This window comes from Scyliorhinus torazame, chromosome 4 (genome assembly GCF_047496885.1).
Source record: "Scyliorhinus torazame isolate Kashiwa2021f chromosome 4, sScyTor2.1, whole genome shotgun sequence".
Classification (NCBI taxonomy): Eukaryota; Metazoa; Chordata; class Chondrichthyes; order Carcharhiniformes; family Scyliorhinidae; genus Scyliorhinus; species Scyliorhinus torazame.
In genome coordinates this window covers 180720354-180738127 of record NC_092710.1, presented here as the reverse complement: position 1 = coordinate 180738127, position 17774 = coordinate 180720354, and the positions used below count along the sequence as shown (strand labels likewise).

The window sequence follows — 17774 nt, the reverse complement described above, 5'->3', positions numbered from 1 at the left end:
ATGGGGGACTTTAATATGCAGGTGGACTGGGTAAATAATACTGCCAGTGGACCCAAGGAAAGGGAATTCATTGAATGTTTACAGGAGGGCTTTTTGGAACAGCTTGTGATGGAGCCCACAAGGGGACAGGCCATTCTGGGCTTAGTGTTATGTAATGAACCAGACTTGATCAAAGATCTTAAAGTAAGGGAGCACTTAGGAGGCAGTGATCATAATATGGTCGAATTCAATCTCCAATTTGAAAGAAAGAAGGTAGAATCAGATGTAAAGGTGTTACAGTTAAATAAAGATAACTACAGGGGCATGAGGGAGGAACTGATGAAAATCGACTTGGAGCAGAGCCTAGTGGGACAGTAGAACAGCAATGGCAGGAGTTTCTGGGAATAATTGAGGACACAGTACAGAGGTTCATCCCAAAGAAAAGAAAGGTTATCAGAGGGGGGATTAGGCAGCCATGGCTGACAAAGGAAGTTAGGGAATGCATCAAAGCAAAAGAGAAAGCCTATAATGTGGCAAAGAGTAGTGGGAAGTCAGAAGATTGGGAAGGCTACAAAAACAAACAGAGGATAACAAAGAGAGAGATAAGGAAAGAGAGGATCAAATTTGAAGGTAGGCTAGCCAGTAACAATAGGAATGATAGTAAAAGTTTCTTTAAATACATTAAAAACAAACGGGAGGCAAAAGTTGACATTGGGCCGCTCCAAAATGACGCTGGTAATTTTGTGATGGGAGACAAGGAAATAGCCGAGGAACTGAATAAGTACTTTGCCTCAGTCTTCACAGTCGAAGACATGAGTAATATCCCAACAATTCCGGAGAGTCAGGGGACAGAGTTGAATATGGTAGCCATCACAAAGGAGAACGTGCTAGAGAAACTAAGAGGTCTAAAAATTGATAAATCTCCGGGCCCAGGTGGGCTACATCCTAGAGTTCTAAAGGAGATAGCTGAAGAAATAGTGGAGGCGTTGGTGTTGATGTTTCAAAAGTCACTGGAGTCAGGGAAAGTACCAGAGGATTGGAAAATCACTGTTGTAACCCCCCTGTTCAAGAAGGGAACAAGGAAAAAGATGGAAAATTATAGGCCAATTAGCCTAACCTCGGTTGTTGGCAAGATTCTAGAATCCATTGTTAAGGATGAGATTTCTAAATTCTTGGAAGTGCAGGGTCGGATTAGGACAAGTCAGCATGGATTTAGTAAGGGGAGGTCTTGCCTGACAAACCTGTTAGAGTTCTTTGAAGAGATAACAAATAGGTTAGACCAAGGAGAGCCAATGGATGTTATCTATCTTGACTTCCAAAAGGCCTTTGATAAGGTGCCTCACGGGAGACTGCTGAGTAAAATAAGGGCCCATGGTATTCGAGGCAAGGTACTAACATGGATTGACGACTGGCTGTCAGGCAGAAGGCAGGGATAAAAGGTTCTTTTTCGGAATGGCAACCGGTGACGAGTGGTGTCCCGCAGGGTTCAGTGTTGGGGCCACAGCTGTTCTCTTTATATATTAACAATCTAGATGACGGGACTGAGGGCATTCTGGCTAAGTTTGCCGATGATACAAAGATAGGTGGAGGGGCAGGTAGTATGGAGGACGTGGGGAGGCTGCAGAAAGATTTAGACAGTTTAGGAGAGTGGTCCAAGAAATGGCTGATGAAATTCAACGTGGGCAAGTGCGAGGTCTTGCACTTTGGAAAAAAGAATAGAGGCGTGGACTATTTTCTAAACGGTGACAAAATTCATAATGCTGAAGTGCAAAGGGACTTGGGAGTCCTAGTCCAGGATTCTCTAAAGGTAAACTTGCAGGTTGAGTCCGTAATTAAAAAAGCAAATGCAATGTTGTCATTCATCTCAAGAGGCTTGGAATATAAAAGCAGGGATGTACTTCTGAAGCTATGGAGAGAGAGCGGGTAAATGGAGTTGAAATCAGCCATGATTTAATGGTGGAGTGGACTCGATGGGCCGAATGGCCTTACTTCCACTCCTAGGTCTTATGGACTCTTGAAACGACTCTGAAAGGGCCTAGCTCAGTTCAAGGCCAATTAGGGACGAGCAATAAGTGCCGGCCAAGCCAGTGATGCCCACATCCCATGAAGGAATAAAAAAATGGTACCCTCCTTCAGTTTGGAACAACTTGTATTAGACTTGAAATGTTAACTGGCTTTTTCCACAAATGCTGCCAGACCTACTGAGTATTTCCAGCACTTTCTGTTTTTATTTTAAAGTCCCAGCATCCAGTTTTGAAAACATTCCTGGTCATTAGGGTCTGGATTTAAATCCAGTTCAAATTATTTGTTAAACAGTAAGCAAAAAGTAAAAACAAAGCTGCAGATGCTGGAAGTCTGAAAGTGCTGGAAATATCTGTGATAAATTAATGTCAAGTATAATTGCGGCTCTTGTTATTCTGTTCAAGAATCCACACCTGTACTGATAAATCCGTTGGCTGAATGAAAAGCATGAAAATAATACTGACTAGTCTGAATGGGGTTCCAATAGCCCCTGGGTCATTGCAGAAAATTGACATCCTCAGTCAGTGAGGCGACAGAATGGAAAAAGTGGGAAGGTAGCAGACACGCGGAAGGATCCTATTCTTCGGCAGCGTCCCGTCCTGCGGCTCGGGGTCGACCTACAGCCACCATTGCCCTGCAGGTGGGACCATGTGAGGAGGACCCTGTGATGAGAGGTACCGCCATCGCCTGTGGGCTTGGACCGTGTGTGTGTTTGGGGGGGGGGATGCCGCTTATGCCCTGCAGATGGCGATATCATGGGAGGTCTCACCAGAATGAGTTGGCGCGCCTGCGCTGCAGATGGCGGTGTCTTCGGAGCACTCATGAGGGTGAGGTGGCGCTCCTGCCCTGTAGATGGCGGTGTCTCCGGAGCACTTATCAGAGTGAGGTGGCGCTCCTGTCTCTGCTCTGTGTCTCCTCGCTGCCGGTGGGATCTACGGAGCGGGGAGCGGTGCAGCTGCCCCGGTGTGTGTGAGCGGCCCGTACCTCTGGTGGGAGCCATGTTTTCTTATGAGTATGTCACAGAGGAGCAGCTGGCCGGCTTCGACAAGTACAAGGTAACCCGGTCTCGCCGCTCCTAAAGGCGAGGGTCAGCCGCAGCTTGTGGTCAGTCAGATGGGAGGGAGCAGCGGTCCCCACAGCCCACCCCCTCAGTGCTGCGGAGGCACGGCTGCACTCGGCTGGTGTGGCCGGCTCCCGGGCTTGGGTGTTGGGTTGTATTGCCCGCTACTCAGCCCGGCCAAGTGGTGCCCAGGAGCCGGTAGGTCCGTTGTGGGTGAGACACGAGTCTGCGCTTGTTAACAACCCAACAAAAGGGAGTGTCGAGTTCAGTAAACGAAGGTTAATAGTTCATCACCGGTACTTGCAGTACTTTATAATATTACATATTACATTTCTATCTTTAGAATATTGCATAATTAAAACAGGCCATCGATTCAATGTCGGTATTTATGCTCCACCCTAATCCCTCTCACCCATCAACTCCCTCATGTCGTGACCTAGCTTCTTAAATGCATCTATATTATTTGCCTCATCTGTTCCTCCCAACCCTACACTTCTGAGTAAAAGAAGCTTCTCCTGAATTCCTAATACATATATTGGCGACGATCTTATTATGGCTCTGCGTTTTTCACAAAGGGAAACATCATCTGTGCATCTACCATATTGAACTGACACTTTTTAATACCTCTGTCATTGTCTCTTTTTCTAGAGATAACAGCCATAACCTATGTAGTCTTTATTGATAGTTGTACTCGCTCGCCTCTGGTATCATTGCTGTAATACTTTTGGGTGCTTTTTCCAGTGCTTCTAGTTTTGTATAATAAACCAAAACGGTTTTCAGTACTCCCAAGATAGATCCAACCAAGGTTTGGTACAACTTTAACATAACTTCTCTGCTTTTGACTTCTGTTCCTTTGGAAATGAATCCCAAAGCTTTTTAACTTTTTTAAAATGATTTTGATAACCGGTGTTGCAACTTTTAATGAGCTGTGGACTTCGATCCATGCAGACTGACCCCATTTAGATTATTTTCCAAGCACATGGCTTAGTCTTTCTACCATTATTGCACTGTCTCACTTTTCTGTTGAAATTTATTTGCTGATTATATTCCATTGTATGTTAATTTCGTTTTCCTTTATACTTTCTGGGTGTATAGTGAAAGGCCCATGTTTTCATTTGTTTGGAGAAGAAGTCGATAATGACCTCAGTTTGGGTGTGTTCGCAAACGTTAGCTGCATACTGAAACTCTTATGAATGAGGTTGGAGTAGTTTAGCTGAACACTTTCCCAACTGTTTTACAAAAATACAAATTAGGAGGAGTAAGCCATTCAGGTCCTTGAGCGTGCTCTGCTATTTGATAAAATCATGGGTGAGCCGAGTGTGACCTTAACTATACTTTCCAGTATACCTCCTATAACCTTTTGGTTCCTTGTCAATGATCCAGCCTCCACTCTTTGGGGAAGAGAATTCCACAGATGAACAACCCTCTGAAACGTTTCCCCTTATCTCTGTCGTAAATGTCTGATCCCTTATTTTTAAACTGTGTCCCTTATTTTGAGTCTCTCTCACAAGGGCAAATGTCCTCTCAGCATTTACCATGATCCATTCTCTGCATTTACCCTGAAAACCTTGGGATCTGGTATGTTTCAATCAGATCACCATTCAATCTTCTAAACCTGTCCAGCCTTTCCTCCAGCAATTAGTCAAGTGAACCTTGTTTGAACTGCCAAAACAATTATATCCTTTAGTAGGGAGAACCCCCTGCTCCACCCAGGAGGATGGTGAAACGCACCAAGAAATAGAAATTGTTGGGAAATACGGAACCCGATATGGGGCCTCACTCCACAAAATGGTGAAAAACATTGAGATCGGTTAGCACGCAAAATACATCACTCCTTCTGTGGCAAACAAAGATGAAGCGCAGGGCAGTCTGTATTTGGCATTGTGGATCTTGCATGAAAACGGTGGCTGGAGGAACTTGGACCTACACCACCACCTTGGCAGTTACAGTAAAGTCTGCAATTTGCCATCTGTTGGAGCTGAAAGATCAGTAAGCGCTGGTTGTGGAATCTGACCCGTTCCAGAGGTTTGTGTCAGAAAACCTGTTAATAAAATGTTAAAGGCAAAAAGAAAGCTGTACTCTGTACTCTTTATGGTCTCGCCAAAGCCTGTACATCTGAGGCAAAACTCTACTTTTAGATTCCATTCTCCTTGCAATAAAGAACAGTCCATTAACCTGTGTACTAACTATTTGTGGTTCAAGTGCCATGACACCCAGATTCTTCTGTACCTAGAGTTCTGCAATCTCCCTCCATTGAGTATATGCTTTTTTATTCTTGCTGAAGGGGGCAAGTTCACATTTTCCTACATTATAATACGATGTGTCATATTTTTGCCCACTCACTTAACTTATCGATATCCCTTTACAGACTCCGTATGTCCTCACAGCTTACTTCCCTACCTATCTTTGTCATCTGCAAATTTATCTTGACGCTTGTGGGTAATTTGCTGGAGGTGGGATTCTGTATTGCAATAAGGAAAATGGAGAAAATAGATAATGGTGCAGTGAGTGCGAGCGGCCTCGTCCAACCAGCTCCCACAGTGAAACACCTTTCCTCGTTGATTAAAATCAACGGCAGAGTTCCTGGAAAATGTGGATTATTTTGGGGGCCTCTTTATGAAGACTGACAGAGAGGATGAAACTATTCATTGCCTTCAATGTGCCGGCTCCGCCTTTCTGCTGGCTGAGGAAATATATATTTGAAGACTAGGATCCCAAACCTGAGACTGTCATGGATTACTAGGCACGCCGATATGCTTCATGGACTTGGAACAACCTACAGCAGGCACCACCGTTGCAAGATCCTCCAAATCCAATGGAAGGAAAGGCAGCGACCACAAGCCGATTTGCCCAACATTGAGATGCTAATCGCTCCCAAGCCCTACTGGGCAGGACACGTTGTTTGCATGCCTGACACCAGGCACCTAAAGCAAGTTTTTTACTCCAGGTGGTGTTACGGGATAGGGTGGAGGTGTGCGCTTGGGTAGGGTGCTCTTTCCAAGGGCTGGTGCAGAATCGATGGGCCGAATTGCCTCCTTCTGCACTGTAAATTCTATGATTCTATACTCTCCAATTTGTCAGCAAATTGTCCTCCCTTGAAATGGTGGTACAGGCAGCAGAGTCACATCTTTGCTTAAAAGGTACAAGGAAAGCTTATCAACTGTAGGCCAACCAGTTTAATCTTATTGGTGGGGGAAGCTTTTAGAAACCGTCTGAGACCAAATTTGCAGTCATTTGGACAATTGTGGAGTAACTGAGGGAAAACCAGGACAAATCTGTTGATAACCAATCATTGTTAACTAACTTGCTTGTTGAGATAACAGAAGGTTGATGACGGTCATTGTTGATTGGTGTACATGGACTTTCAAAAGGCTTGTCAGCAAAGTTAAAGCCCATGGAATAAAATAGACGGTGGCTGCATTGATGCCACTGTGCCAGGAAGCAATAATGGTAAAACTGTTTTTTGGGACTGAAGGAAGGTTTAAAGTGGGGTTCCTCGGGGCTGTTGTTGGGGACACTATGTTTCTTTATCTGTATTAATGACCTGGGCTTTAGTGTTCAAGGCACAGTCTCAAAATTTGTAGTTGACATAACCTGGAAATGGAGTATTGTGAACTGTGAGGAGGATAGTAACAAAGAGGACCTTGACAAGTTGGTGGAATGAGTGGACAAGTGGCAGATGAAAAATCTTAGAAGGAAGAGCACATGGACAATATAAAATTAATTATACAATTCCAAAGGCACAGGAGCAGAGGGACCTGGGAGTATTTGTGTGAAAATCATTTGAAGGTGAAGGGTGGTTTGAGAAAGTGTGCAGAATTCCGGACTTTAGGCATTTAAGAGTACTAAAGCATGAACCTATATGAAACACTGGTTCAGCCTTAACTGGAGTGTTTAATTCTGGTCACCTCCCTTTGGAAAATATGTGAAACATTAGCGAGGGTACAGAAAAGATTTGGGGGAATGGTTCCAGGGCTGAGAAACTTCAACTATGTGGATTGATTTGAGACGCTGTTCTCCTTGGCGAGTAGATTGAGATTTGGAGTGCGCGTTCCAGCCCCACAGACCCAGGAGTCCCAGCATAAGTGATTTAACCAATTTGTGTATTTCTGAGATCTTTAACCCTTGACTGCTTCAGTGAATTACAGGCACCAGATTTCTAAGTAAAACATTAACAAACTGTTCATTTATAACGAGTAAAATATGAGCACATATAATAGAAATAATGGAACAATGGTTTACGAGCCTGTATATTCCCAAAGCTCTGTCCTACCCTCCACCCAGATACGCATGAGACAGACACACAGTGAAGGGGATAGGAAAGGTTCTAAAATAATAGGGATTAAGGGCTATGAGAGATTTGAAGATCTTCACTGCTGAAGTTGAGCTTGTTGGAGGTAATCTCTTCAGAATGCGAGGTGTTGCAAAACATTGAGTTTGGATCTTTGAAGGACTACGATCTATTAGAAACCCTAGATTAAAGGTCTTCCTCTGGGGAATGGCCTTCAGACTGGAAATTCAGATCTGCGATTCTGACCACAAGTTCGACTGTCTCCCTGAGAGATTATTGGAGTTTTCCACCCGAGTTTACATCCACAATGCCATTCAACTGCTTGTCTGGCTGTATTGTGAAGAGAGTTCATAGACTGGGCTCTTCCCAGCCATTCAGTCAGCGGATTAAATTGAGAGACCTGTCCGCAGCCTTCCTGTTGGGCTGCTTGTCCAGCATCCGCTCTTGGATAAGTGTCACCTTGAAATTTCAGCGCAAATTCCACTGTCTCGCTACTGATTTTAACCCCCTTCCTGTCTTGGGCTGGTTGTAATCTCTATGTCCAATTCAATCTTGAACTGAGTCCCACATGCTCTACATTACAAAGATGTCCCCCTGTTTAACATCATCCACTTCCATCTGCGGCTGAAACCCTCATCTATGGTTTTCTCGCCTTCAGAGTTGACTAATCCAGGATCTGACCAATCTCCTCATCCTCCCTCTGTAAACTCCGGTTATCCAAAATTCGCCTCCACATATTCAATTCCCCATCAAACCCTGTTTAGCTATCTCTCCATGCTGACCTGCAATGGTTCTCAGCCCACCAGTGACTACAATTTTAAAACACTCTTGATTCTAATTCCCTTCATGGCATTGCACAGACATATATCTATAACCTATCCAGCTTGAAAGCAGCCTCACCAAAACTCTGTTCTGCTGATTCTTGCCTTTTGTGCATTTTCCATCCCTTACTCCACCAGTCAGCTCCCTTGTTACTGAACCCATCCTTCCTGACAGCAGAACCAGACTGTTTGCACCCTTCAATGTCATATTTGACAATGAGATGAGCTTTCGACTACATACTGAAATGACCTATTTCCATCTCTGTAATATCACCTGTCTCACCTCAATGGCTGCAGAAAACATTGTTCATGCCATTTCCTCCAGATGACTATTCTAGTGCTCCGCATAGGTACCCACATTTTTAAAATATCACTTACGGGATGTGGGCGTTGCTGACTGGATCAGTTTTTGCTGCTCATCCCTAATTGCCTTGAGAAGGTGGTGGGCAGCTGCTGCCTTGAATCACTGCAGAGCCTGACATGGAGGTACACCCACTCTTTTTTTATTAGAGATGGAGATGCAGGATTTTGACCCAGCGACATTGAAGGAATGGCAATGTATTTCCAAGTTAAGATGATGAGTGACTTGAAGGGGAACCTCTAGATGGTGTTCCAAGGTATCTGCTCTTGTCCTTCTAGATGGTAGCAGTTGTGGGTTTCAAAGGTGCTGCTTAAGGAGCCTTGGTGAGTCCCTGCAGTGCGTCTTGTAGATGGTACTTATGGCTGCCACTGTTCATCAGTAATGGAGGGATTGAATGTTTGTGGAAGGGGTAGCAGTCAAGTGATTTGACCTGTGTTGCTCTGTTTATTTGGTTATAAATATGGCGGTCAATATGGTCGCCTTTCTTAATCCTAATTATGTGTATACTTTCAGAGTCGCCAGGTATCTCTCGATACCGCCACAAGGTTCAAACCCAAATACCGATCAAAGAGCCAATACACCAGTTAGTTAGTTCAAAGTCAATACTATTTATTTACACACAGTAAGATTTACTCATGCACAACAGTACTACAAACAAAACTATCTCTCGCTAACGCCTATACTTAACTTCGGGTGCCCACTTAGTCAGAGGAACAATGGCCGTTGTTTGAATCTGAGGCTGTTGGATTCGAAGAGATGCAGGAGAGCAGCTAAGGTTGTCTGTTTGGTAGCGAGCGTTGACCTTGAACTTACTTGCTTCTGGTGATGCTGGTGGATGGGTCTCTCCGCTTGAGAGCCGAATCCAAGAGAGTGAATCTCTTGTGGGAGTTCCTCCTTGTACTTGGAGGGGCTTTGCGCGCTTTTAGGCGGGCCTTAAACTTGGTCCCAATTAATTGGGCAGCTTCTTGATCATTGTTTTTTTAAACAATATATTTTATTCAAAATTTTTTGGCCAAACAAAACAATACAAAGGTTTTCCTTTTTTTACAACAATAAAACAGTATAAATAACAGTGGCCGTTTTAACAAATAAATAAATAATATATAAACTAAATGGCAACTGCCATATCAAAAATAATAACTCCAAAAATAAAATCAAGCAATTCAATATACATAACCTGGTACAAATATCTATACACAAACATCCCTGAGGACCCGCCCGGGCCCCCCTCCCCCTCCCCCCTGGGTTGCTGCTGCTACCTTCCCATTTCCTTTATCGTTCTGCGAGGTAGTCAATGAACGGTTGCCACCACCTGGTGAACCCTTGAGCCGATACCCTTAGTGCGAACTTTATCCGTTCTAGTTTTATAAACCCTGCCATGTCATTCATCCAGGTCTCCACGCCCGGGGTTTGGCTTCCTTCCACGTAAGCAATATCCTTCGCCGGGCTACTAGGGACGCAAAGGCCAAGACATCAGCCTCTCTCGCCTCCTGCACTCCCGGCTCTTCTGCAACCCCAAATATAGCCAACCCCCAGCCTGGCTCGACCCGGACCCCCACCACCTTCGAAAGCACCTTTGCCACCCCCACCCAGAACCCCTGCAGTGCCGGACAGGACCAAAACATGTGGGTGAGGTTTGCTGGGCTTCTCGAGCATCTCCCACACCTATCCTCTACCCCGGAAAATTTACTGAGCCTTGCTCCGGTCATATGCGCCCTGTGTAAAACCTTGAATTGTATCAGGCTTAGCCTGGCGCACGAGGACGACGAGTTTACCCTACGTAGGGCATCAGCCCACAGCCCCCCCTCAATCTCCTCCCCCAGCTCTTCCCATTTCCCCCTCAGCTCATCCACCATGATCTCCCCCTCGTCCCTCATTTCCCTGTATATATCCAACACCCTACCATCCCCCACCCATGTCCCTGAGATCACTCTATCTTGAATCTCCTGCATCGGGAGCTGCGGGAATTCCCTCACCTGCTGCCTCGCAAAAGCCCTCAGTTGCATGTATCGAAATGCATTCCCTTGGGGCAACCCATATTTTTCCGTCAGCGCTCCCAGACTCGCAAACGTCCCGTCTACGAACAGATCTCTCAGTTGCACAACCCCAGCTCTCTGCCATGCTCCAAATCCCCCATCTATTCTCCCCGGGACAAACCTATGATTATTTCTTATCGGGGACCGCACCGAGGCTCCCGTCCTTCCCCTATGTCGTCTCCACTGCCCCCAAATTTTTAGCGTTGCCGCCACCACTGGACTTGTGGTGTATTTCTTCGGGGAGAACGGCAACGGCGCCGTCACCATTGCTTGTAGGCTGGTTCCTTTGCAGGACACCATCTCCAATCTCTTCCACGCCGCACCCTCCCCTTCTCCCATCCACTTACACACCATTGAGATATTGGCGGCCCAGTAGTATTCACTTAGGCTCGGTAGTGCCAGCCCCCCCCATCCCTGCTACGCTGCAAGAACCCCCTCCTCACTCTCGGGGTCTTCCCGGCCCCCACAAAACTCATGACACTTTTCTCAATTTTCTTGAAAAAAGCCTTCGTGACCATCACCGGAAGGCACTGAAACACAAAAAGGAATCTCGGGAGGACTACCATTTTGACCGCCTGCACCCTACCCACCAGTGACAGGGGCACCATGTCCCATCTCTTAAAATCCTCCTCCATCTGTTCCACCAATCGTGTTAAATTAAGCCTATGTAAGGTTCCCCAACTCCTGGCTATCTGAATCCCCAAGTACCGGAAATCTCTTTTTACCTTCCTCAGCGGTAAGTCATCTATTCCCCTGCTCTGCTCCCCGGATGCACCACAAACAACTCACTCTTCCCCATATTCAATTTATACCCCGAAAATTCCCCAAACTCCCTGAGTGTCTGCATTATCTCAGGCACCCCCTCCACTGGGTCCGCAACATACAGCAATAAATCATCTGCATACAAGGATACCCGGTGTTCTCCTCCTCCCCTGAGTACGTCCCTCCACTTCCTGGAGCCCCTCAGTGCTATGGCCAGGGGCTCAATCGCCAATGCAAACAGTAACGGAGACAGGGGACACCCCTGCCTCGTCCCTCTATGAAGACGGAAGTAATCAGACCTCTGTCTGTTCGTGACCACGCTCGCCACCGGGGCCCTATACAGCAGCTGTACCCATCCGATATACCCTTCTCCAAAACCAAATCTCCTCAGCACCTCCCACAGATAATCCCACTCCACTCTGTCGAATGCTTTCTCGGCGTCCATCGCCACCACTATCTCCGCCTCCCCCTCTGGTGGGGGCATCATCATTACCCCTATCAACCTCCGTATGTTCGTGTTCAGCTGTCTCCCCTTAACGAACCCAGTTTGATCCTCGTGGACCACCCCCGGGACACAATCCTCTATCCTCGTCGCCATCACCTTGGCCAGGAGCTTAGCATCTACATTTAAAAGGGAAATGGGCCTGTAGCACCCACACTGCTGCGGGTCTTTATCCTTCTTCAAAAGGAGCGATATCGTTGCCTCCGACATAGTCGGGGGCAGCTGCCCCCTTTCCCTAGCCTCATTAAAGGTTCTCGTCAAAAGCGGGGCCAGTAAGTCCATATACGTCCTATAAAATTCCACCGGGAATCCGTCCGGTCCCGGGGCCTTCCCCGCCTGCATGCTCCCAAACTCTTTTACCACCTCCTCCATCTCAATCTGTGCTCCCAGTCCCGCCCTCTCCTGCTCCTCCACCTTAGGGAATTCCAGCTGATCCAAAAAACACATCATTCCCTCCTTCCCTTCCGGGGGCTGAGCCTTATATAACCTCTCATAAAATGCCTTGAACACCCCGTTCACTCTCCGCTCCCCGTTCCATCTCTCCCTCCTCATCTCTCACCCCACCTATCTCCCTCGCTGCTCCCCTCTTCCTCAATTGGTGGGCCAATAGCCAATCTCCAGGGATCTACCCCTCCCATCTGCTCCATGAAGTACTTGAGCACCCTGGCCGCTGCCGGCCTCCTCCCGGTCCTGGACCTCGACCGGTCCAGCCCTGGATCAAGCACTGTATTGAAGTCTCCCCCCATTACCAACTTTCCCGCATCCAGGTCGGGGATACGTCCCAACATACGCCTCATAAAATTTGCAACATCCCAGTTCGGGGCATATACGTTCACCAGAACCACCGCCTCCCCTTGCAATCTGCCGCTCACCATCACATATCTATCCGCCACTATAGTCTTTGCCTCAAACAGTACCCCTTTCCCCACTAAGATAGCCACCCCCCCTGTTCTTCGCATCTAAACCCGAATGAAACACCTGCCCCACCCATCCTTTACGTAGTCTGACCTGGTCTATCAGTTTCAGATGCGTCTCCTGTAACATAACCACATCTGCCTTTAATTTCTTTAGGTGTGCGAGTACCCGTGCCCTTTTAATCGGCCCGTTCAGCCCTCTCACGTTCAACGTGATCAGCCGGGTTGGGGGGCTCTTTACCCCCCCCCCTTGTCGACTAGCCATCCCCTTTTTTAACCCAGCTCCTCACCGGGTTCCCATGTACCCGTGTATCCCCCCGACGGCGCCCTCTCACCTCGACCACCCCATCCCATAACAGCTCCCCCTTCTCCTTAGCAGCAGCAACCCAGTTAACCCCCCCCCTCCGCTAGATCGCCCTCTAGCATAGTTGCACCCCCCATGTTGCTCCCAGAAGTCAGCGAACTCTGGCTGACCTCGGCTTCCCCCCTTATCCTCGGCCCCCACTGTGCGAGGCCCCCTCCTTCCTGCGTCCCTGTTCCTGCCATAATTACCATAGCGCGGGAACAAAGCCAGCGTTTCCCACTTGGCCCCGCCCCTAATGGCCGGCGCCCACATTTCCTCATACTCCTCCTCCTCCCCCCCCCCCCCCCCCCCCCCCCCCAAACATGGGTGAGAGAGAAAAGTTACAGGATCGCAAGATTAACAAATTGAAAAATCATTCCCCCCACTTTTTCCCTCGCCCCACATAATCACCCCACCGCTTTGTCCCAAAAGTTCTTTCTCTCGCCAGACTATTCCAGCTTCTCGTCCACAATGAATGTCCACGCCTCTTCTGCCGTCTCAAAGTAGTGGTGCTTCCCTTGGTGTGTGACCCACAATCTCGCCGGTTGCAACATTCCAAACTGGATCATCTTTTTGTGAAGCACCGCCTTAGCCCGATTAAAACTTGCCCTCCTTCTCGCCACCTCCGCACTCCAATCCTGGTATACGCGGAACACCGCGTTCTCCCACCTACAGCTCCGAGTTTTCTTCGCCCATCTGAGGACCGTCTCTCTGTCATTGTAGCGGAGAAACCTCACCACTATAGCTCGAGGTATTTCTCCAGCCTTCTGTCTTCGCGCCAAAACTCGATAAGCTCCCTCCACCTCCAAAGGGCCCGTCGGGGCCTCCGATCCCATTAGCGAGTGAAGCATTGTGCTCACATGTCCCGACATCCGCCACTTCTGCGCCTTCGGGAAGACCCAGAACTCTTAAATTCTTCCTCCTCGAATTATTCTCCAGTACTTCCAGCCTTTCCACACACCTTTTGTGCTGTGCCTTGTGCGTCTCTGTCTTCACCACCAGGCCCTGTATTTCGTCTTCATTTTCAGCAGCCTTTGCCTTCACGACCCGAAGCTCCAGCTCTTGGGTCTTCTGCTCCGCCTTTAGCCCTTCAATCGCCTGTAATATCGGGGCCAACAGCTCCTTCTTCAACTCCTTTTTCAGCTCTTCCACACAGTGCTGCAGGAACTCTTGTTGCTCCGGGCCCCATAACAAACGGCCACCTTCCGATGCCATCTGGCTTTGAGCTTGCCTTCCTTGCCGCTGCTCCAGAGGATCCTCCGCAATCCGGCCGCTATCCTCCCCCTAATCCATGCGTTTTCTGGGGGATTCCCTTCTGGTTTACCGCACAGTGTTTTTGGCCGTTTAAATTGCCGTTGGGGCTCCTATTAAGAGCCCAAAAGTCCGTTCCAACGGGAGCTGCCGAAACGTGCGACTTAGCTGGTCATCGCCACACCCGGAAGTCGCTTCTCGATCATTGTTACCAATCTTAACCAATAAAGGGGTGGGTGCCCTGATGGCTGGGCATGTCTTAGGTGGCCGTTGGCCTTGCTTTGTTTGTGTCTCTCGGTTGGGGTATTGGCGCCGGGATGTCTGCTCTGTGAGCGTCCATTTTGTGTTCTGGAAGTGGCCATCCCAGATGACTACACCTGGATGGTATTGAGCTTCTTCAGTGTTGGAGCTGCACTCACCCAGACAAGTGGAGAATATTCCATCACACTCCTGACTTGCGCCTTACAGAAGATGGGCAGGCTTTGGGGAGTCAGGAGGTGAATTGCTTGCTGAAGGATTCCGAGCCTTTGACTTGCTCTTGTAGCCACAGTATTTATATGGTGAGTCCAGTTCAGTTTCTGGTCAGTGGTGGTTAACATTCCCAAGGATTTTCGTGGGGGATTCAGTGATTTTGATGGTAATTGAATGTGAAGAGGTGAAGGCTAAATTCTGTTGTTGGAGATGGTAATTGCTTGGCACAATGTTACTTTCCACTTGTCAAGCTTGGGTGTTGTTCAGATCTTGTTGCATTTGCTTGTGGACTGCTTCAATATCTGATGAGTCGCCAATGGGACTGAGCATTGCGCAATCATCTGTGCACATCTCCACTTCGGACCATATGTTGGAAGGAAGGTCATTGATGAAGCAACTGAAAATGATGGGTTTCAAACCTGGGCATTACCCTGGGTCCTTGGATTATTAGTTAAGCAGCAAATCCACTGCGCCACCGCCTCCCCAGACATTCTACTCTTCATAAACTTGAGATAATCCAAAATACTGCTCCCCGTGTCTTTACTTTCTCCAAGTCCCGTTCAACCATCCATTACTGTGCTCGCTGATCTACGCTGGTTATTGTTTAGGTAGACCTTCATTTTAAAATTCCCACAGTTTTCATTTTTCAAATTCTTCCTTGACCTCATTCCCCACACTCTGTAATCTCCTGCAGTCTTATAAACCTCCAACCTATCTGTGCATTCCTGTTTTTAATTATTCTACCAGTTGCCTAGTCCCTAAACTCTGGAATTCCTTTCCTGACCTCGCCAGCTCTCTACCTTGTTTTCTTCCTTTAAGACATGCTGAAAACTGACAAATTTGTTTACACCCATCTCAACCACACATACTTGGTGATTCCCTGCTTAAGCCCTCTACCTCTTTATGCCATTTCACTTTAAAATTCAAGTTCTTAGTTACACCTTCCTAGTAGCTCTTCCTTTGTCTTGATGTGTGAAATATCTTGGAACCGCTTAAATATTGTTCTAGTAATTTGCGGTGGAATTTTTCTCTTCAGTTCAGAATGTATTGACCAAGAGGAGTAATATAGTATGTGCAGACCCTGGTTTCTTTATCGTGACCTGATTGTTTTGCTCTGGCCCTGAGAGCATAATTAAACAAGGAAGTGGTGTAATTTTTATGAAGGTTTTGTACATCCTGATACTGAAACGGCTTGTGTGAATTGGCAAACTTTCATAATTATGTCCAAGTGGTTTCTATTGTTTTCTTAACATTTAAAGATTTAAAAACTTGCACATCCCTGAAAAACAGTATGTGCAGTACTTTAATATTTTGTTACCTGCGTGGAAAACAAACTTTTGGAAACTCTGAACTATTATTACTTCACTGTAAAAGCCTGAGAGTGGATTTTCTACTCCGAACTGTACTCCTACAATGATTTACTTGCATGAAACTTTATTGCTTAGAGATGTTGCAGCCAATGCAGAAGAACGTACATTCCTTCCTTGGAGTCATGGTACAATACCATATGTTTGAATCATTAACGTATGACATGCCCTATATCATTTCTGGAATACTTTCAACGCCTATTCAGTAAGAAGCTTGCATATTATTTGGCAAGCTGCAGTTTTGATTGTATAGCAATAGCAGTGAAGTCTTAGAGTAAAACAAGATGGTTCCGTGCTTTGCTGCCTCGTATTTCAGGGTAATTTTAGCATTATTGCAACATCGGCTATCTAGTTTTGATTTTGATGTGAATCCACCTGATTTGTTTTTGTGCTTTTGAACTGGGCCCATGCAAGCAAGGTAATTGCAGTCTACCTTACAATTGTCCAGCATAATGTTGTTCTCAGCATGTTCTTGGCTGGCATTTATTACTTAGCCATGGTTGTCTTGAGAAGATGGTATCTGAGTAGTTTGTCAGGCCACTTCAAGCATCAGCTACAAGTCAATCATGTTGGTGTGGGACTTGTCACATGGAGGCTAGACTGGGTAAGGCTGACTGATTTTCTTCCCTAAAGGAGACGAGTGAGGAACCTTTTGTTTTTACATCATTCTGACAGCTTTCTGCCACTTTTAGTGTAATCAACGTTTTATTGCTTTATTTTAAAAAAAAAAAACACCCTGATTTCACATTCTCAAACTGCTGCAGTGGATTGACAATACAAACCTCTGTTATTCGCATCACAATAACATTAACAGAAAGCTGGCATGGCAGTGAGCTGATCAAGGCTCAAATTCAATTACCTTTGGTGCTGTTGAGCAGTGTTCTGTGCAGGCATGTACATAAGGGTGCACGTAAGGGTATTTCACTGAGCTTTTGATTACTTGACCACAAAAAGGATAGTCAACGCAGTTAATCTTTAATCTCTAAAATTAACAAAGTCCTAATGCAGTACGGACTCAACCAGGAGAAGCTAGTTGAACATAGAAATAACAGTAATGGAAAACAATCAGAACGAACGACAGATAAATATGTATGTACACGGGTAACAGCAACAAATAATGACGTCACAGCACTTGCTGATGGCATCAGCAATGAATTTAAATAAGATGAATATAAAACTCCTCCTCCCCCCCCCCCCCCCCCCGCTTAAATTTTAATCCGCTTTTAAGAACAAAATACAATGAAACTAATGCCTTAATTATACATCAGTCTTTAAGGAGCTTGCAGCTATGCTGTGATCTTCGCAGTGACACCGTCAAACCTGTTGATGCTTGACTTAATTTGACTGTTGTGGGTTCAGGAGTGGGTGAAGTATCTGTGCAAGAGTGCCTCTCCAGAATTAGTCTACTGGAATCCTGGGACAACTGGAACCACTTCTTGTTGAATTTCCATAGCCACATTTCCTTCTATTGTGTTATCCGGAACTTGTGCTGTCTCAGAGTCATGGCGAATATGGTCTTTGTGCCTACGAGCAACTTTTTAATTGTTCAATTTCACTACTAAAGATAGTGAACTACTTTGATTAAGAATAACTC

The 17774-nt window shown here is 46.4% G+C and overlaps 1 protein-coding gene and 1 pseudogene across 1 annotated transcript in view; both read left to right on the top strand.

The window, feature by feature from the left end:
• The first annotated feature begins 2883 nt into the window (after positions 1 to 2883).
• The window catches only part of selenoi (selenoprotein I), a 101354-nt gene continuing 86463 nt past the window's right edge, over positions 2884 to 17774 (top strand). The window contains exon 1 of the mRNA XM_072498934.1: positions 2884 to 3056. Coding sequence (XP_072355035.1) covers positions 3000 to 3056 — 57 coding nt within the window. The 5' untranslated portion in view covers positions 2884 to 2999. The remainder of the gene's footprint in view (positions 3057 to 17774) is intronic.
• Positions 4805 to 5054, top strand: LOC140411679 (large ribosomal subunit protein eL43-like; annotated as a pseudogene).